At 42.0% G+C, this 21,225-nt stretch overlaps 1 protein-coding gene across 19 annotated transcripts in view; it reads left to right on the forward strand.

Annotated features, from left to right (window-relative positions):
• The window catches only part of OSBPL1A (oxysterol binding protein like 1A), a 231,010-nt gene that overhangs the window by 182,997 nt on the left and 26,788 nt on the right, over positions 1–21,225 (forward strand). For 18 of the 19 annotated variants that reach the window (XM_070050377.1, XM_051851325.2, XM_070050375.1 and 15 more), the window contains one exon: positions 14,062–14,137. The exons of the other annotated variant lie outside the window; for it this stretch is intronic. In XM_070050377.1, coding sequence (XP_069906478.1) covers positions 14,062–14,137 — 76 coding nt within the window. The remainder of the gene's footprint in view (positions 1–14,061; positions 14,138–21,225) is intronic. 19 annotated transcript variants of the gene reach the window in all.

Below are 21,225 nucleotides of genomic sequence, written 5' to 3' on the forward strand. Positions count from 1 at the left end.
TTTTTATGATCTGTTGTTATACTTTCTTTGTGAAATATCTGAATTTTGTCCATTTTAAATTGGTTTTATGTCTTTGTATTGATTTGTAGGAATTTATATATATATATATAATTACAGATACCAGTCTTCTATCAACTACTTAAATCATGAATGTTGTTTCTTAGTTGGTAGTTTGTCTTCCCATTTCCTTAATAATGAACAGAAGTCTTGAATTTCTTCTGTGAGCAGAACTTTAAATTTTTGATAAATTCTTCTTTGTATTTTTTCTTGTTAGTATTTTTTGTCTTCTCTGTGATATCTTTGCCTGTTGTTATCAGCCCTTTTCCATTGCTGTGACAAAATATCTGAGGCTGTGTACTTCATAAGGCAAAGAGGTTTATTTAGCTTACAGTTTGGAGGCTGAAAACCCAAGATCCAGTGACTCCATCGTTTTTGACCCCTGGTGGCCACATGATAACATGATGAGAGTGTGCATAAGGGACAGGAAGCAACAGGCACCAGTCTCGCACTTGTAGCACTGCCCACCCTTGCATGAATAGCATGACTCCCTTCTGAGGGCAGCAGCCTCAGTGACCTGATCACCTTCCACTAGGCCCCACCTCTTAATGTTCACATGTCCTGCCACGACACTAGGATGCAGATTCTAGTACGTGAACATTGGGGGTTTAAAAAAAAAAGAAATCAAAACCATTGCCCTTACCTCTCAAAAATTTTAATATTTACTCATTTTCATCGTTTTTGAAAAGCAGAGAGGCAGAGACAGAGACAGATCTTTCATCTACTGGTTCATTCCCCAAATACCTGCAATAACCAGAGGGCAGGGCTTAGCCCAAGCCAGGAATCTAGATTTTAATCTGGGTCTCCCACATAGGTGGCAGGGACACAAGTACTTGAGCCATCATCACTCCTACCTCTAGGATGCACATTAGCAAGCAGGGCTAAGGTGTGAACTCAGGCACTCTGATAGGGGATGCAGGCATCCCAAGCAGTGTCTTTTTTTTTTTTTTAAGATTTATTTTATTTATTTGAAAGACAAAGTTACAGAGAGATGTAGAACCAGAGAGAGAAGTCTTCCATTCCGTTGGTTCACTCACCAAATGACTGCAACAGCCAGAGCTGAGCTGATCCGAAGCCAGGAGCGAGGAGCTTCTTCCGGGTCTCCCACGTGGGTTCAGGGGCCCAAAGACTTGGGCCATCTGCTGATGCTTTCCCAGACCGTAGCAGAGAGCTGGATCAGAAGAGGAGCTGACTCAAACCAGTGCCCAGATGGGATGCCAGCGCTGCAGGCTGGGGCTTTAACCCACTGTGCCACAGCACAGGCCCCATCCAAGCAGTGTCTTAACTGCCACACCAAACTCCTACTCTGACCTCAAACTTTTAGTCACTGACTGATGGTGCAGTCTTCAAGGTAACTTCAGTATCTTTTCATAAGACTGACAGACGAATGATAGGTGTTTCAAGAGCATCAGAAATCGTGTGATGCAACAGTGTAGTTTCTTGAAGTTAGTAAATAGCCTTTTTGTTGGTGGTGTTACTATGAAAGAATTGTTTTATATTACAAGTGCTTGTTTGGCAGTTTGTTTTCTAGATCCCTAATTAATATGAAACTAACTGGCATAAAGTTTATGTCCACCACATGTGCTGAGTATCTGCTTTATCCCAAATCTTGTGTTATTGGCTGTGGATTCAGTAGATCCTAAAATCTAATGGTAATAAAAGTTTTAAGTAACGAAATCACAGCAACATTGCATGTTCTCAAATAATGAGTGGCAGGCAAATAAGAGTGTTTGCAGAAACTCTTGTCCTTAGAGATGGAGAGAATAAGTTACATTCTGTATGGTTATTTATGTCCTAACAAGGCTGAAGAAGGAATGGAAAGAATGTGGTAAATTCCCAACAGTGAAGTTTGGTGTTTTTCAAATGATTTGTGAGAATATGTTAATGTAGTGGTAAGATTATTAATTTTTCTGCACATTTCCTTTCCAACCTTTGTTTACCGAATACACTTGTGAACTATATCTCAGATGAACTGTACAAAGCTTTTTAAAAACAAAATTATACATCATTTTTGAAAATGAGATGACTTTTATGACTACAATAATTTAACATTCTAAAATCTACAATTTTGTGAATATAAACCGATTTTATGGTTTATCTCTAATGATTTCCTAATTTGGAAGATGATTTCAGTTTGGTTGTTGGTAAATATTAGTAGGGCAATAGAAATTAAAACTGTGTCCTTAGGATTATACTGAAATTGGGCCCTTTAGAGGAAGGACTCTTGGAGAGAGAGCAAGAATTCTGATAGTTGAGAAAAGGGTGATAAACACTTAATGCCTGCAGTAGGTACACCCACTTGCATACGAAACACCTACCTAACAGTACACATACACACACAGATTTTCAGTATTATAGTTACAGATGTAGTGAAGTCTGGTTTTCTGTGATTTTTAATTCATTCTTTTCATCTTGAATCAGATTAGAAGTGGCTATTTTTACTTTCTAAATATCCAAATGAATATTCTACTTAAAATTATGGCTCCTGTAGAATTTTTAACACTATGAGCAAATGTTTACTTAAGTGCAAGTGATAATATATTAAAGAAGTTGGTTTTGCTAGTATTTTCATAAAAAGTAGCTTAGAGAGAAAATTATTGTGTTCTTACCTTCTAAACTGTCTTTCACTACTTTTCTTTCTTTGGCTCCATTTTAACTTAAAAAAACACTAGGTAAAACCTTTTATTTTAGTACATGGTGTGCCAGTCATATGCAAGATACTCCATACTGTGGGGTACTCAGAAGAGTCCAAAACCTGAGGGGAGAGTGACAGCCTAGTAAGTGGCAGACGTGTGCAAAAATCACGGAGGGTATGCATGAAGGTAGGGAAAATAAAGAATTCTGAACTTTGGGGTGGACACTGTATGCAGCAGTTAAGCTGCCACTAGGGACACCCATATCCTGTGTCAGAGAGCCTGGGATTGAGTCTCATCTCCATGGCTAATCCAGCTCTCTGCTAATGCATACCCTTAGAGGCAGCAAATGATGGATGAAGTACTTAAGGTCCCTGACACCTATGTGGGAGATTGGGATGGAATTCCTAACTCCTGGCTTCGGGATGGCCCAGCCCCAGCTGCTGCAGGTCTTTGGTGGAATGAATCAGTGAATAGAACTCTTTCTCTCTCTCTCTACCTTTCAAATACATAAAAATAAATAAGTGATAAAAAAAATTGAATTTTGAGTAGGGCATACAACTAGCCAATCATATTGCTTTAAATTAGAACACTGGAGTTGATTTTTAAGTCTCATTCTGACAACATGGTTGAGGACAAGATCATCCCCCAAGTCCAGATGCAAAAGAGAAGCCTGAATGGAAGAATTGTGCTTAAAATCTTCTCCCAAAGATGTGTTTGCTGAGAGGAAATGATATCTGAGGGCAGGGATCGTTTTGAAAACTATTTAATAATGGCAGTGGAATGTTTGAAGCACAGTGAAATTAACTTTGGGATTTACTAATCTGTTCTCTTTCATCATTTCAATTAACTGAGAAATGTTTGGTTTGAGTAGCCCTAGTGCTTTGACTCAGGTCATGTGACATTAAAATAATGAATACTAATGAACTATTAAATGTCAAGAAAGAAAGGGACTTCAAATTCAAGTCCCTCCCAGATTGCTTCATTGTCCCTTAACCTTGATCTTTGTTTACAGGCCCATTATCTCTTACTACCCAGCCCTCAACCAGAAGTTCTGGGGGGTGGGGGGTGGTAGTCCACCACCATCAAAATTCTCCTTCAGCCGTTAGTATCCCACTCCAGGTGAGAACCACTGGCTACCTCCTTTGTGGGCCTGTTGCAAAGCTGTCCCAGGGGAAACAGCACAGGTAATGAAAAGCACTTCATGGCCTGGCTTTTCTCATGGGCAGCACAAATAACTCCCTACCTCTTCTCTGTGAAAACCTTTACTTTATTATGAAGATTGTTCAATAAGTAGCCATTTGTCTAGGTCAGGTTTTGAAACTAATTAGTAAATTATCTATCCAGAAAGTTATAGTAGTTTGAATCTTTAACAGCTCAGACAGGAAGACAGTTTTCCCTGAAATACTTTATCATAAATGTGGTAGTAATTACTTTGTGTTGTAAATTTTCTACCTGCTAGGTACTGGGCTCAATATTTACTTACATATCCCATATATTTAAAAAAATAATATTTGACCGCATAATGTATACATGCATGTGTGTATGTGTATCATTGAACACAATTTTCATTAACAGGAACTATCCTTGGTCTATTCCATTGTTTTTAAGATTTTATTTGTTTATTTGAATGGTAGAGTTACAGAGGGAGAGACAGAAAGATCTTCCATCCGCTGATTCACTCCCCAAATGGCTGCATCCGCTGGAGCTGGGCCAATCTGAAGCCAGGAGTCAGGAGCTTCTTCAGGTCTCCCATGTGGATGCAGGGGCCCAAGCACTTGGGCCATCTTCTGTTGCTTTCCCAGGCCATAAGCAGAGAGCTGGATTGGAAGAGGGGCACCTGGGACACGAACCAGCACCCACCTGGGATGCTGGCACCTCAGGCAGAGGCTTAACCCACTATGCTACAGCACAGGCCTCATGTTCTCTTGTTTTTTTAATATTCATTATAGTGAACGATTAAGTTGAGTTAATGAAACACGGTTTAAAAGCACTGCTCTACATGCATTGCTTTGTTGGCACTTCCCCGCTGCCATGTGAAGTGCTGACATTGTCATATTCTAAGTAGAAACACCGAGGCTTGGGATAGTTAGTCATGGGTCTAAGTTTACACGGTCAGTGGCATTCAGAGCTCTGAAAGCTGAGAGCTCAGGTTCTGGAGTTAAAAAATTCCCCCCTCACTACATTTGTAACCATGGACAAGTTATTTAATAAGTGCTTAATTTGTAGGATTATTTTGAGGATTAAATGAGGTGGTGCATGTTAAGTGGTTCACACAGGGTCTGAAATGGAGCAAACATTCACTAAACGTTAGCCATTAGTATTCCAGCACTTCATCATTTAAAGTAGTTCAGAGATATTTTGATGTCACAGCACTTTTGAAAGTGTTGCATTTTTAAAAACTCCTGAACTGTGTGCCTGTCTTCCCTGAAGCATGCCGAGCAGTGATCAAAGATCTCTGGAAATGAGATGGAAGCTAGATGATGCTAAATAAAAATGTGGACTAACATTAAGATTCATGGAAGCATAGATGAGAGAACGGCTGGAGAGAGAGCCTCTGTCTCGGAAGAAAGGGAGCAGGAGGGACAGAAGGCCTGAGAATCACTAAGATCCCAAGTGGTCCTCAAGGAGCAAACAAGGGCATAACTCTTAAAGGGACCCAGCTTTTAAGGTCTACTTGAGATCCGTATGCATAGTGTAGTCACTTAAAGAACTGCTTAATTTCAAAACAAATCAAAACCCTCCAGGTTGAACACAGAACACAAAAGCTATTTAAGAGAGATTTTTGTCTGTTACTTTTTTTAAAGCCTGCAAACAATACTATTTATAATCTAGGTAATAAAAGATTATTATTGGCCGGCGCCGTGGCTCACTAGGCTAATCCTCCACTTTGGGGCGCCGGCACACCGGGTTCTAGTCCCGGTTGGGGGGCTGGATTCTGTCCCGGTTGCCCCTCTTCCAGGCCAGCTCTCTGCTATGGCCCGGGAGTGCAGTGGAGGATGGCCCGAGTACTTGGGCCCTGCACCCCATGGGAGACCAGGAGAAGTACCTGGCTCCTGCCGTCGGATCAGCGCGGTGCGCTGGCCGCAGCGCGCCGGACGCGGCAGCCATTGGAGGGTGAACCAACAGCAAAGGAAGACCTTTCTCTCTGTCTCTCTCTCTCTCACTGTCCACTCTGCCTGTCAAAAAAAAAATTATCATATATAAAAAATTCTTACCCATTGACAGGAAAAATTTAGTGGTATAGATGATGCAAATAGGCAATTTACAGATGTGTAAATTACGATGGCCATTGAGCATAGGAAAAAATGTTCTAAGTCTCTGGTGGTGGAAGGAAGTAAAAAAGATGACAGTGCAACGTCACTTCCAGGTGGTAAGACCTACAGGAGTTAATGCAAGAACATCTGTTGACACCAATTGCTGCTGGTGAGGATATATATATATATATATATATGTATATATATATAAATGCCTCCATTGATTGTGGTAAAGTATGCAACTAACACCTTCTCAGAAGGCAATCTGTCAACATCTGTGGAAATGTAAAACAGAGTGTTTGACCCAGCAGTCTTAGCCATGGTACTCTATCTTTTAGATGTGAAAGCATCAGCCTTAAATAGGAATATAATAAGACGTTCTGTTCTGTTGCATTCTTTATTTTGGCAAATGAATGAAAATGATGATTGCCTTTCATGGAGACCAGCAAAGTGTATTTTTAAGTGTTTCCTTAAGGAATGTTTTACATTCATTAAACAAATTAGTTTGCCATTTGATTTGAATACAAACTGAAGCATAAAGAAATGTGTATAATGTTCTATTTTGAATGTTAAAGTCAGACACACACACACACACACACACACGCCCGCCGCCTCCGTGTGCACAGGTGCATGTCCTATATTTTAGTGTTTGGGAACCTACAGAAAGTATAGAAAAATTGACACCAGTTTTTAAACATGGCTTTTAGGATAGCATGGTGGTAAAAAGGCAACAGGAACAAAAGAAGAGAAGGACTGCATTAAAAATAAGACTGGGACAGGTGTTGTGGCATAGCAGGTTAAGCCACTGCTTGGGAAACGTGCATCCCAAATCAGAGAGTCAGTCTGAATACCACCAACTCCTCTGCTTTCAATCCAGTTTCCTGCTCATGTGCCTGGAAAGTAGCAGATAATGGCCCAAATACTTGGGTTCATGCCACCCGTGTAGGAGACCCAGGTGGAGTTCCTGTGTCCTGGCTTTGGCCTGGTCTAGCCCTGGCTATTACTAGCGTTTGGAGAGTGAAACAGGATGGAAGATTCTGTCTGTCCCTGCCATACCCCCAACCCCCACACTGTAACTGTGCATTTGAAGTTGCATAAATAAATGAACCTTTAAAAGTAAAAATTTTGAAAACAGCATGCATGATATGCTACTTACCTAAAGTTACCTGTGTCAGGAGTTTAAGAGAAGGTATAAAATTGTATACTGTATCGGGGTCAAGGAAGGGCTCTGATATATTATGTAGTGAGAATGCAATGTGATCTGTATTTCATAAAAATATTATACATTCTTGTTTCCACATTGAGAAAAGTGTGGAAAAGTATGGAAAGGAGCAGGTGTGCCATTACTGCTGGTATTGGAGAGGGCAGTGAATGATTTGCTTGTTCCTTCTTGGTGTTATTCAATATTTGAACTAATTGAAAGACTCAAACAGAGCTGGGTTGGGGGATGTGTAGAGAGAATCTCCATCCATTGGTTCACTCCAAAAATGCCTACAATAACCAGGGCTGGGCCTGGCTGAAGCCTGGAGCCAGAATCCCATTTGGGTCTTATCCATGAATGGCAGGGACCCAAGTACTTGAGCCATTATCCACAGCCTCCCAGTAAGAATTACCAAGAAGTTGCACTGGAAGCAGAGCCTCTGGGACTCGAATCAGCACTCTGAGATGTGGTCCTCTCAAGCCATGGTTTAACCCACTGTTCCACAATGCTAGCCCCATAGCTTGTTCTTTATTTGTAGGTTGTTTCATTTGTTATAATGTATTATTTTGTAATTTGAAAAATAACCATATACTATTTTCCCCACTTAAACATGTTTAATACCATTTAGCATAAGTTTAAGACAAGTTTTTGCTATATATGTTGTGTCTTGGTTTTGATATGCAACTTGAATGTCTAAATATTTTTTAATTAAAAAAAATATATTTATTTGAAAGGCAGAGTCACACAGGAGGATAGACAAGAGAAAATGATCTTCCATCCACAGGTTCACTCTCCAAGTGAACAGATAGGGCTGGGCCAGGCCAGAGCCAGGAGCTTTAGCCTTGTCTCATGCGAGGGTGGGCCATCTTCCACCATTTTACCAGGCACATTAGCAGGGAGCTAGATTGGAAGTGGAGCAGCTGGGACTTGAACTAGTGCTAATATTGGATGTCAGCATTGCAGGTGGCAGCTTAAACCCACTGCACCACAGTGCTAGCCCTAAATTTCTAAAAATTTAAGAATGAGATTACCAAAGTTGGTGAATTAACAGACTTATCTTTTTTCTTAAGTAACTGTTAATAGAGTGACAGTGTCTTTTTTATTTTGTCCTTGGGGAAAATACTGAAACATAGTTGCTTATGTTTCATATGCAGGATTTTAATGAATCTGATATGTATAATCTCCCTAGGTAGGTAGCCTTGGTTTGTTGAATCCTATAACTAGAATCACAAGAGCACTGTTAGACTTGGAGAAAGCTATCTGCGAAGTAGCTGATGAGGAAAATATGTATAATGTATAAAAAGTTCTTAAAAATTGAGAAGATAGGGGCCGGTGGTGTGGCCCAGCAGGTTAACGCCCTGTCCTGAGGCGCCGTCATTCCATATGGGCACCAGTTCGAGACCCGGCTTCTCCACTTCCAATCCAGTTCTCTGCTATGTCCTGGGAGAGCAGTAGAAGATGGCCCAAGTCCTTGGGCCCCTGCACCCATGTGGGAGACCCAGTAGAGGCTCCTGGTGCCTAGCTTCAGATTGGCGCAGCTCCGGCCGTTGTGGCCAATTGGGGAGTGAACCAGCTGATGGAAGACACTGTGTGTGTGTGTGTGACTCTTTCATTAAATAAATCTTTAAAAACATTGAGAAGATAATTTATTGGACAAGTACCACTGATGACTGTTTCTTAGTTTGTACTTTATAAAAGTAGCGAATAATTTTTAAAAACTCTTTACAACTGATGTGTAGATAATACACCAAAACTTCATTTTGAAGAGACTAAATTTCTGGACATTATTGTTCTTAATACAGACATAGTTGCCAGAATAAGTAGACTCCTATAAGCTGCATGGCCTCATTTTAGAAGACTGGCCCTCCTGTTCTGCAGTGAGGCAGTGTTAGAAGTGTTTCCTGTAGCTCTTACTCCCTTTTCACGATTCTTTTATAAAATTCCTTCATGAAAAGACCTGCACTTTACTACAGCGAGAATAACAACATTGCCAAAAAGTGTGTATGATTCTGTGCCGTGTTCAAGGCCCAAGAGAAGTTGGTGTGTGCCTAACGGGCATCGGGGGCAGACCTGAAAAGCGAGACACACCTTGCCAGTGGTTCCAGCTGAGCTGTAATTTTTCCTGCCTGTATCATATTCTTCTCAAAAGGTTTCTGTGAGCAAATGCTGTGTGCTGAAGCTGGCAATTGGTGGAGCAGAAGCAGGACAGCCGTGGGTCTGTAGTCTGGCAGGTGCACAAAGTGGATATATGCAGGGCACATGAATTTTCAAAGCTCTCTCAAGCTGAGCCTTCCATACAGCTGTCATCTACATAGGCTTGAGAGACTGGGGAGATAATGATCTCTTGACTTTGTAAAACTTTTTATTTTTTCAGAGTAAGGGGGATTTGGGCACAACATTTGTTAGTTGCACATCATGAATTAATTTGGTGCAATTTGGGATCTGTTTACAACAATGGGTAGCAGGGAAATAGTGGTGCGAGAACCAGTGGAGTTGTTTCCATCATACACGTAAAAGAACTGTGAGGAATATTTTCGTTTTGAAGCCAGTTACTGTGTAGATAGTCATAATGTCATCTGTATGGTTGAAAATAGAACCAGGATGTAGCACTGTCAGTCCCTGGTACAGGGTGTTTTCTCTCTGTGTGAAGAAAAAAAGGAAGCATAGAAGGCAGAATAATGACCCTCAGATCAACTCCAGGAGAAGAGAATAACTGATCTGTGCTTTCAGCCTAGGCATGGTGAGCATGCCTCATCTCTTCTTACTCTGCCCGAAGTAACACCGCTGTCCACTCTCATTAGCAACTTGTCTCATTTTTTCCTGGTGGAGGAAATAAAATTTTAAAGTATAGAGACATACCCTTTTGTCACAATAATTTTAAAAATTTTAATTTGTCTGATTTTTTTAAAATGTATTTCCTCTGCTTCTTTAAATATAACACTCAGAAACTTCAGAGTTTTCTTGATGATTAGGCTGTGGACTTGTTTTTATCTCTCTGTGACTTGAGATTTAAGTACACTGAGCAGTTTCTTGTTTTTCCTTCATGACCTTTAAACAGCACAGTTCTTTTGTTTTCAGAAGTAATCACAAAGATCCAGTCTGTCCAGTATGGTAGCCACTAACCACATGTAGGTTCTGAAAATTGGAAATCTGGCTAGTATGACTAGGAAACAGTTGTAACTTTAATTTTAATTAAATCTGTTAAATTGTAAAAAGAAACAGTAAGACTAAATTTTACTTCAGAAATGACGAGTTAGGGTGTCGGCATTGTAGCACAACAGGTAACGCTGCCATCTGTGGTGCCAGGCACCAGTTCATGTCCTGGCTGCTCCACTTCCTATCCAGTTCCCTGCTAATGCACCTGGGAAAGCAGCAGAAGATGGCCCAAATGTTTGGGCCCTACCACCTATATGGGAGACCCAGATGAAGCTCCTGACTTTGCCCTAGCCCAACCACAGCCATTGCAGCCATCTGAGAAGTAAACTTCTCTGCTCTCCCCCTTCTCTTAAACTCTGACTTTCAAAAATAAATAAATCTTTAATAAAAAATGAATCGGTAGCTGAGATATGCTCTCTGTGTATAATACACATTAGATTTTGAAGGTAGTATGGAAAGAAGAGTATAAATTATCTCATTTAAAAGTTTTCATATTGGCCGGCTCCGCGGTTCAATAGGCTAATCCTCCACCTGCGGCGCCAGCACACTGGGTTCTAGTCCCAGTCGGGGTGCCAGATTCTGTCCCAGTTGCTCCTCTTCTAGTCCAGCTCTCTGCTGTGGCCCGGGAGGGCAGTGGAGGATGGCCCAAGTCCTTGGGTCCTGCACCCACATGGGAGACCAGGAGAAGCACCTGGCTCCTGGCTTCGGATCAGCATGGTGCACCGGCCGCAGCGGCCATTGGAGAGTGAACCAACAGCAAAGGAAGACCTTTCTCTCTGTCTCTCTCTCTCACTGTCCACTCTGCCTGTCTAAAAAAAAAAAAAAAATTTTTTTCATATTGATTAGACATTGAAATGTTTACTTGGATATATTGTGTTAAATATATTACTAAAACCAATTTATCTTGGTCCTTTTTAACTTTTTATTTTTTTAATTTTTATTTTTTCCCCAAAAACCTTATTTAAGATATGCAAACTTCATGCATTTCATAAATAGAAATTTAGGAACATAGTGATTCTTCCCATTCCTACCTTCCCTCCCATCTGCACTGTACTATAAAATTTGATATTATACCTGAAAGTTTCATTGTAGTTCTCTGGCAAGGTTTCTCCATACTAGCAGTGTTGACATTTGGGCTGGGTCATTCTTGGTTATGGGGCCTGTCCTGCTCCCCATAGGATACCTGGCAGCATCCTAAGACCAGGCTGAGCCAGGTCAGCTTCCCTCCCCTAGCAAAAGTGCCTTTTGGTAGCTTGCCCACCAGGATGCTCAATCCTGTGTCTGAAACCCTTAGAATGAACCTCTTTGTCTCCTAATGTTGGAATTAATTGTAGAATGGGTCTTTGTATTAGCTATCCTAATACAAACTTGGAACAGCAGCGTTAGTCCTCCTCTCAAGTAGCACAGAATACATCAATTTCTTTATAAAAGGGATAATGTCTACTAACAGGCCTTATAAATTCCCAAGTTGATTCAACAAGTACTTAAACTAGTCCTCTTTGCTAGACACCGTCCTAGGGAACAGGGCTACATGCACACTGTTTGGAGATAGTCGACAAATCAAGAGACTATGTCTTCTGTCACATGGTGATCAGTGTTGTGGAAAAAGGTGAAGCAGACACATGCCTAGGGGATGGTGCTGGTGGGGCTTGGGGTATGGGAATGCTATTAGTCCTGCCATCCCAGGTCCTACCATCTTGTGCTCCAAGACTGCTCTGGTGCCCGGTGTTTCCAAGTCCTCCAGTTTCTTTGAATCTAGGCTTGATCTTTCTTTCCCCATTGCTTATAAGAGATGTTTTCCAGATAGCTTTGCCTCGCCTCTGCTAAGTCCTCCTAAGTGGGTAGGTTATGTTCTTTTTCAGAGTGGTACCTGGATCTGCCCCCCAGGCTGAACTGCTTTGGGGGTTCTCTGGCTGCTTTCCTCTGCATTGGAGGCTGGGGTTGCACCTTTCTTTTTTGGCTTAGATGGCAGTCACTAGACCTGAGGTCATTTATTAAACCACCACTTCTGCATGGTGCCCAGTGTTCCCCTTGCTACTGTGGATCCGTCCTGAGCACACTGTGGAATGTTGAGGGTTTGTGCTTGGCTCTGTGTGTCCACAAGAAAGCAGTGGTCTTTCTGTTGGTCATTTCCCTTTCAAAATCCCTATCACTTCTGTTTTTGGCTGTGTTCACAGTAGATAATGTAAATAATATTCTGCTGTCCTTATAAATGATAAGGTACTCGATTTGCATAAAGCACCACAGGAAGTTATAGGTATCACAGTGAGGACAGCATGCTCCCAAATGGGACTCTTGGCTGGCAGTCATGTGGCAGTTTCTAAACTGAGAAAATTTCAAAGCTTGGGTGTCCTTTGCCTCCAAGATATTTGCTGCTGCCTTGCCTTTCTGCTGTCGTTTTTAATCAGCATGGAAGCACATAGCTGTATGTTTAATGTAAGCACTTGTTTCTGGGGAATTACAGCTCTCATTCACTCTTCACAAATCTCCTTTCAAGTTCACAACCTCCTGGGTATGCTGTGTTTCTGATCTACTCTTTCATAGACAAGAGGTGAAAATATTAGTTGATGTACATCTCCAAACCTGAAATGTACATGCAAATGGTAGATAATGGCAGGGATTCTTATTTCTGGTAGCCATTGTTCCTGTCACAGAGATTGATTGATAGTCTTGGAGAGTGAGGACTGTGATTTAAATACCATCTGTGGCCACTTAGCCAGCAGATTGGGTAGATGACAGATCTGCCAAATGAGCAGTGTATGTTCCTGAAAAGGAAAAAAAATGAGAAGAATTTTACCATGGGGGATTTAAAAATAATATTATTGATTTAAAAACTTAATTTTATTACCTTCTATAATTCAAATGAGTTTAATTCAGAGGTTCTTTAGAAGATAAGATTGTTCTGTTAATATTTTAGTTACACAGATGTATCTCAGAGGGCAACTGGAAAGGTAGCATTCCTTCCTTAGGGATGAGTTATCATCGCAGTGTTCTGGAGAACTGGTTGGGCACCTCGTGCCCCTGCTCTCACGGTGTGCCATGCTGATCTGGAGATGAGATTGTCTCGCTACCCACCAGGCCTGATTCAGGACTGCTGGGCCCCAGACCCTTTCCCGACAGCCACCATAGTTCTGGCTGCTTCCAAACCCTGGCAGCCCTTGTAAGTTATTCTTTGTAGAGGTTAATTTGTGACAGGTTTTCTAGTGTATCCTATAAGACTTGATAAGTTTTGTTCAATGTCAGTGACCTTGGGGAAGTTGGATGCAGAGCCTCTCTATTGCTTTGGTTTTCATAGTTCATTTGCATCTTCGCACTTAATTTCCTAAAAACCTTTAGCTAGGCTCTCTGATGGCATTTTGTGTGTTATTTCGCAGATAGAGTATGATCACTTACTAAGCAGCAGAATGTGGTAGCTGTGTCATGAATGAAACAACAGGCTCAGATGTGCCGGCACAGGAGAGGACAGCACAGCTCTGAGGTGGTCCGGGCAGTTGGACCCCAGAGACCCTGGAGGGCCAGGAGACTTTGGATTAGAATAATACTGGACACAGAGGGTATAACACTTCTCAGTGGCCAGAACAGCAGGGAGCAGGAATAGCCTTGACCTTGTTGCCAGCTGGTGATGATGACACACATCTTTAGAGTCTCTCCGTGCACGTGTCTGCGGCTCCCACGGCTCTCACGTGCACAGCAGTGTTTTTTCTTCCCAGTGTCGATGAGATTAAAAAGAGCTCTTTGTTTTTCTTTTCTTTTTCAGAACAAGCTTGCCCTCTCCTATGTTTTCCAGAAATGACTTCAGTATCTGGAGCATCCTCAGAAAATGTATTGGAATGGTAAATTAACTACCAGTTTTATCATACAACATTAAGCAGATATTTGTTTAATTGCGTATGTTTAGAAGAGAAGAACTGCACAAAGCAATAAGACAACAGTGTTTATGGAAGCCTAAAAATAGAAAATGGAAAAGTCTTAGATTTTTCTGACAGAATTTGAGCCACTCTTTATGCAAGTTAATAAGGCTTTAGTGTGACTTTTCACTGTATTAAAAGGGTGGGGGAAAGGCTCTATTGTTGTCACACCACATTTGTATTTTCACATAAACTTGTACAGAAATCATCTTACAAGGAACGTACCCCATCCATTGTAGAATATAGTTTCATTTGTCTTTCTGTGCATAGAGCAAGTGTTTATGCTTAGAATTTGTGGGATTTATTAAATATTTGGCAAGTGTCTCTGCTCAGTTATCATTGCCCCCAGATTTGGTTTGTGGGGGCGTGGGGAAATGACAACAGTTCTTTTTTTTTTTTTTTTTTTTTTTGTCTTAAAGATTTATTTTATTTATTTGAAAGAGTTACAGAGACAGGTAGAGAAAGAGGAAGAGAAAGAGAGGTCCTCTATCTGCTGGTTCACTCTCCAAATGGCCGCAATGGCCGGAGCTGAACCAATCCAAGCCAGGAGTCAGGAGCCTCCTCTGGGTCCCCATTGTGGGTGCACGGGCCCAAGCGCTTGGGATCTCCTCCGCTGCTTTCCCAGGCACATTAGCAGAGATCTGGATCGAAAGTAGAGCAGCCAAGACTCAAATCAGCACCCATATGGGATACCAGTACTGCAGGCTGGGGCTTTAACCCACTGTGTCACAGCACTGGCACCCAACATTTATTTTTGTCTAAATCTTTGGGTTCCCTTTAAGGTAGTAGTTAGCACTACCACCTTGATGCCATAGACTAGAATTCTGAGTTCAATATCCTCTTCCTATCATGAGCTTTGATCAGTGATACTTTTAAAACCACGTGGGGCCAGAGAGGAATCTGCCGGGACCCTGCCTTTTTCAGTGTGGCAGTTTCACATGCACCAGGGAGTCTCCCAGAGTCTTCTGTGGACTGAGAAGTAGACTCGCCCTGTAGATAGTCTTGCTGGTGCTTGGAATCCTTCCAACTGCTGATGTGCCCAGTTTGGCATTCCCTCGTGTCTCTCTTCTCTCAGCGGAGTGACGTGTCATTTTCAAGAAGCTAATCCCAGACATGTTCATTTAAATAAGCACTTTTTAAGTCCAGCATGGAGAATAACTTTGTGGGCCTAATGATGTGACATTGAGTACCAGCCCTGTCACTTCCTGGCTATGAGATTTGGGCCAGGTTGATGTACCTCCCTAAGTGGCATCTCCATTAAGTACTTTGTACCTTACAGGTACATTGAGAGATGAGTAGACAATTGATGTAAAAGGGGTGAGATCAATCTTAATTTTAGCATCTTGCTGAGGCTGAAGACTTGGGCTCTGACCCTTTTTCAGTTACGTGAGGACTCAGCAGATCGATGTACATATATAGACAACTGGGTATATTCAGTAAAGTAATCATGTGTCAGTCTCTGAACTGAGACTTTAAAGACAAGAAATTAATGTTACTGTTCCGCTGATTCAGTATTCAGGATATATGGTTACCTTTGTGACCTAGGATGCAAATAGGTGGTCATGTGCTTGAAATTAAAACCAGTTTCACAAAAGAATAATCATTAATACCACAAATGATATTTCCTATTAGATCAATGCTGATTCTAACTCATTGAATTGATTTTACAACTTACTGACGAACCAAACCCACAATTTAAAAAACACCATTTTAAGTTACTGTAAAATAAATAGCGCATTGGGCTAGGGCCGTTTGATCAGAGGAGCTTCTGTGACAACCTCAGAGCTGGTTTAGACTTTTGGACAGTTGTATAGACAATACAGTTTTCTGTATTTCTCTTGCCTGATTCTGTCTCTGTCATCTCCTATTTCACTGGGTGTCAGCTGTGGTGGTGGTGATGGTGTCATAAATTTGGTCATACAGGTGGCTAATTCATCTAGTTTTTCTCCAAAGCAGACTAAATTGGGGCTCACCGTTTTTTAAGAGTTGGAAAATAATGTTATGTGGAATCATACCTGTCATCCTTTGAAAGATACTCTGTCTCTAGAATGTGGTTTTAGTTTTAGGAACAGACTACATGTGCAGACAGAAACTTATGCTGAATCATAAATAAAATATAGCAAATAAAAATAGAGCTGCTCAGGTTGAAAGGGTTCTACAGAATGTTTTGGAACTTAACAGCCATAGAACTTAGTGATTAAAAGCAGAGAGAGAGAAAGAAAGCTGCAGGGAAAATAGTATTTTTAGAAACTGCTCTTTGCTGAGATTTATGAGACTAACATTCTAGAAGAACATTTATTAATGAAGATTTAAAGGAAGCCATCCTACATTTGGAAGTATTGTCTTTTGGGGCACTGTCATAGGACCCTCTCTGTCACAGGAGGCAGAAATGCTCAGTTAAAACGTATAACTGGGGGCTGGCGCTGTGGCGCAGCAGGTTAATGCCCTGGCCTGAAGCACCAGCATCCCATATGGGTGCCGGTTCGAGTCCCAGCTGCTCCACTTCCAATCCAGCTCTCTGCTACAGCCTTGAAAGCAGTAGAAGATGGACCCGGAAGAAGCTCCTGGCTCTGACTCAGCTCAGCTCCAGCCGTTGCAGCCAATTGAGGAGTGAACCAGCAGATGGAAGACCTCTCTCTGTCTCTGCCTCACTTTCTGTCTCTTTGTAACTCTTTCAAAAAATAAATAAATCTTAAATATAAATATAAATATGTATAATATATAAATGCTGAACAACTGTAGAGTAAAAAATAATGTATCTATAGAGAGATGCAAATATCACCAGTGTTAAAATAAGTTTTGCTATCACCCCCCTCTGACATCTGCCTGTTCTCCCAAAAGAAAAGAGCAAAACTTAGGGAATAGTAGTATCTCTGTTTCAATACACTTAACATGCACTCCATGTCCTCTTTGTGGGGTTGGTTACTTGCAGAAGCCATGTGCATGCCCCTCAGCTGTCATGCCTCTCCCCTTAGCTTTGTCCACCCAGTTTCTTAATTGGATGGTAAGCTTTGAAAGTGGGAGAGGAGATGTGATGTTGCACCCTCAGCGTTCTTGTCTGTCAATTTGAGGAGTGAGCATCCTGCAGGCTTCACAGTTCCACACTCAACCAGGATCCTATCCTAGTTGTTTCTGGAATAGTGCCCCTGATTTAGGATACGATGATGACGTTGTATGGAATAGTGTCATTAGGCAGTATATGTGGCTTTTGCAGACTCACGATGGATACTTAACTGCCAGTCCTGGTCTAGGTCTAATTTTGTCAAAATCAGGAAGGGAAGCTAGAGTTTCCTTTTTAGGCATTTGTCATCCTGGCCCCCAGTGCCCACGCAACCTGCTGCAACTGGGCTCACTCTGCCTCCATCTCTTCCTCTCCCCAACACATGCACATTTGCTGTTCTTTTTCTAAAAAGCATGAAGAGCCTTAGATTTCCCAAACTAACTGCATCTTTCTTTTCTTTTCCCAGTCTGTTTAAGACAGGATTTATGATTAGGTTACCAAACCATTGAATTATACCACACAGACTGAATACTTTACATAACAGGAATTGAATCCTAAGTCTCTTTGTAATTGAAGATTTTACCAAACAAATAAGTTCCTACTTCCTCTGAACCAAAGCTGATTTCGGTTAATTTTCTGAAGCAAGCCTGCCTTCCTTCTTTCCTTACTCCCATTGTCCTATTGTCGAAGGACTTTCTAATCCCAAGCCCCATTCCCCTGTGTTTTCCCTGTTTTCTTCCTTCTTGCCTCTCTCATCTCCTGTCTCTGGAGGCTGTCTCAGCAGGTCACGCCCAGAGGGTAGGCTGTGAGTATTCGTGCTCAGCGACTTTGGTAACCAGTGCCAGGACCCAGGTGCAGAATTTCAGTAGTTACGCACTCCCCAGGTCCTCGAGGCGCCAGCCCCGTGCGTGCTCAAGTATCTTGGGGTAATAGACTTTTAGGGCTAGAATATTGTAAGATTTGACAAAGGCTCATGTATTATGAAAACAGACTGTTTAAAGTGAAAACATCATAATTCTCTTTAAAGCTATCCAGTAGACTCCAAACATATTGAGATTGGATTGCCACCACCAGTCTGTTGAATAAATACATGACCAGAGTGTTCTTTAATAGTGGAAGAGCTTATACTTTTATTTTCTCCTTTAACTCCTGTCTCCTTTTTATATTTCCTATAAGATATCCTGACTTAACTTTTTAAAGGATTTCATTCTTTATTTACTTTTCAGGCAGAGTGACAGAGAAAGAGGGAGACACACACACATACACACATACATACACACACACACACACAGAAAGAGAGATCTTTCATGCACTAGTTGACTCTCCAAATGCCCACAAGAAGCCAAGACAGGGCTGGTTTGAAGCCAAGAGCCAGGAACTCCATCCAGGTTTCCCATGTGGGTGGCAGGGATCCAAGGCCCATCATCTACTGCCTTTCCAGGTGCATTAACAGGAATCTGGATTGGAAGTGGAGCACCTAAGACTCGAACTGGCACTTCACTGTGGGATGCAGGGGTTGCAAATGGTGGCTTAACCTGCTGTGCCACAATACCCACCTCTAACTTAATTTTTTTAACCTCTGAAGACCTTTCATTGATTTCTCGTTCGTATTTCTCTATCAAAAAAACATATAAAAGTTTAAACCTGAGGGCTGGTATTGTGGCACCTTAGGTTAAGCCACTGCTATGACACCAACATCCCATATGGGTACCAGTTCTCTCCCAGCTGCTCCACTTCTGATCCAATTCCCTGCTAATATGCCTGGAAAAGCAGCAGAGGATGGCCCAAGTGCTTCAGCCCCTGCACCCGTGTGGGAAACTCAGATGAAGCTCCTGGCTTTGGCTTGGTCCAGCCCTGGCTATTATAGCCATTTCAGGAGTAAATCAGTGGGTGGAAAGATCTCTGTCCCTCCTCTCTCTCTGTAATTCTGTCAGATAAATAAATAAATCTTTAAAACAAAGAAATTTAAACTTCTCTATATTATGACCTTAATACTTAAGTACCTGAAGTATCTTTGCAAAATTATTCTTATACATACTAGCATATGAGCAATCAAAATTAGTCATAAAACTTATTGAAATACTAAAAAGTAAAATATTGGTAAAAAAAATTTTCACTTGGTTGTGGATATCTGAGGATGAAGATCAATGTTAGAATTTTTGGTAAAATTATTTTTAGTAGATGCAAAGATAAGAAACCTTGCTCATATTAATAGATGGGAGTAGGAGTTTTATGGATATTAAAAATATCCAGTAATGTCATTTAGGTCTTTGACCCCCTTACCAGCTATATGCCAAAAATCATATTATCAAAAACCACTTTTAGGATTTATTTTAAGATGACAACTCAATAAGGACTTCCTTCAGTGTTATTAAATACAAAAAACTGGAAAAAGCCCAACTTGCAAAAGGTGTTTTTTTTTTTTTTTTTTTAACCTTTCATGACGGTCATGGGTGTTTTGGTCTCTGCGAAGTCCATGAGAAGCTTCACTGGGGCTCTCACATCTCCACTCTTTGTTTTCACACACTTGTTCCTTACAGTATTGAAAAGGGGGTAGGAAAATGGACATATTTTTCACTGACATACCCCTTTGGCAATATAATATCTTTCCATGACATGCTTTTATCCCTCCGTGAGCTTTCAAGTGTTCCCCCAGAATCACAGCTTTAGCTCATTCGCTTGGTGCAGCACGTCCACCACATCACCACGGGGCAGAGCTCACACAGTGCAGCCCAGCTCAGCGCTCAGACTGAGAATGCTGCTCTGGTGGGTGCAGATGAGCGTGCTAGGCTCTTTCATTGTGACAGTAGTCCTGCTCTTGAATCCTGGCTCTGAGGGTGACACTGATCTGGGTGAGACTTGGAGCTTTGCTAGATCTGGACTGTCAGGCACGCTGACTTTAGAGATGGGACAGAAGAAGCAAGGTGGTTAGGCATAATTTGACATCTTTACCACCTACGGGGGTCTGAAATCAGACTCTCCCAGCACGGAATGTCCAGAGGGCCCTATTTCTGAGGGCTTGTCTTTGCCTTTATTGAAGCAGGGAAAGTCACGGAGCCCCGTGGTGGATGAGTGGTGCCTTAGGTGGGAGAGACCACACTGTTGCAATTCTTTCTAAACCAACCTTGCTAGGTGCCTGGGCATGGAGGGGAGCACGGCACCTCCAGCACAGGCTCAGCCTGTTCCTGCCAGAGTCTAGGGAGCAGCACATGTTGGAGTTGTGTGTCTAGAAGCTGATTCCTGACAGCCGTGAATACCAGGTGAAAACCATGGTCCAGTGCAGATGTCCTTTCATATCCCCACAGGGCGTGTTCAGCCGTGGGTTTAAATGCCTCCAGCTCTGAGAAAGTGCAACTACTAAGCAAGAAAACTGGCTACCCTTTTCCTCGTGGCTTTTCTATTTTTTCCTCCCAATTTTCCCACTAGTTAGGCTAAGGTACCCACCATATGATTCAGTTAGCCACCAGCACACATCCCTTTCCTTCATTTCCAGCTGTGTGCCTGTGGTGTCCACTGGCAGTTCAGTGAGAGCCAAGGAGCAGTGGGGAAACCGACAGCAAAGACGGTCAGGGCAGCAGGCTTTTTTCTGTAGGCCCATCCAGAGCAGTCCTAGTGCGATATACCTGGTGATGGCTTAGTGTGAGTGCACTGGGTGTAGGGTGTAATCAGTGGTATTCAGATGGCAAGAGTCTGTCATCTGTGATAAACCAGTAGGTCCTAACCATCTGTTAGCTAGCCTTCCAGAGAGGGACCTTAGTGGCACAAGGTGGGAAAATGATGTTTGATTCCCCAAGGTCCTCAAGCATAAAAAGGATGAATTCTTATAGTGTCAGGATCTGTGGGAGGTAGAGGTATAGTGGAGGACGGCTCCACAGATAACTTTATCTTGCTGAAAGTATGACTCCATGCAAGGCATAGCCCCAGCTGCCGCCAGCACCTGGCTCTCAGGGAAGAGCCCAGGAGGCCACCTCAGGCTCGGGTCATAACCCTGGATGAGCCTCTGCCCACACAG

This window comes from Oryctolagus cuniculus, chromosome 10, assembly GCF_964237555.1.
Source record: "Oryctolagus cuniculus chromosome 10, mOryCun1.1, whole genome shotgun sequence".
NCBI lineage: Eukaryota > Metazoa > Chordata > Mammalia > Lagomorpha > Leporidae > Oryctolagus > Oryctolagus cuniculus.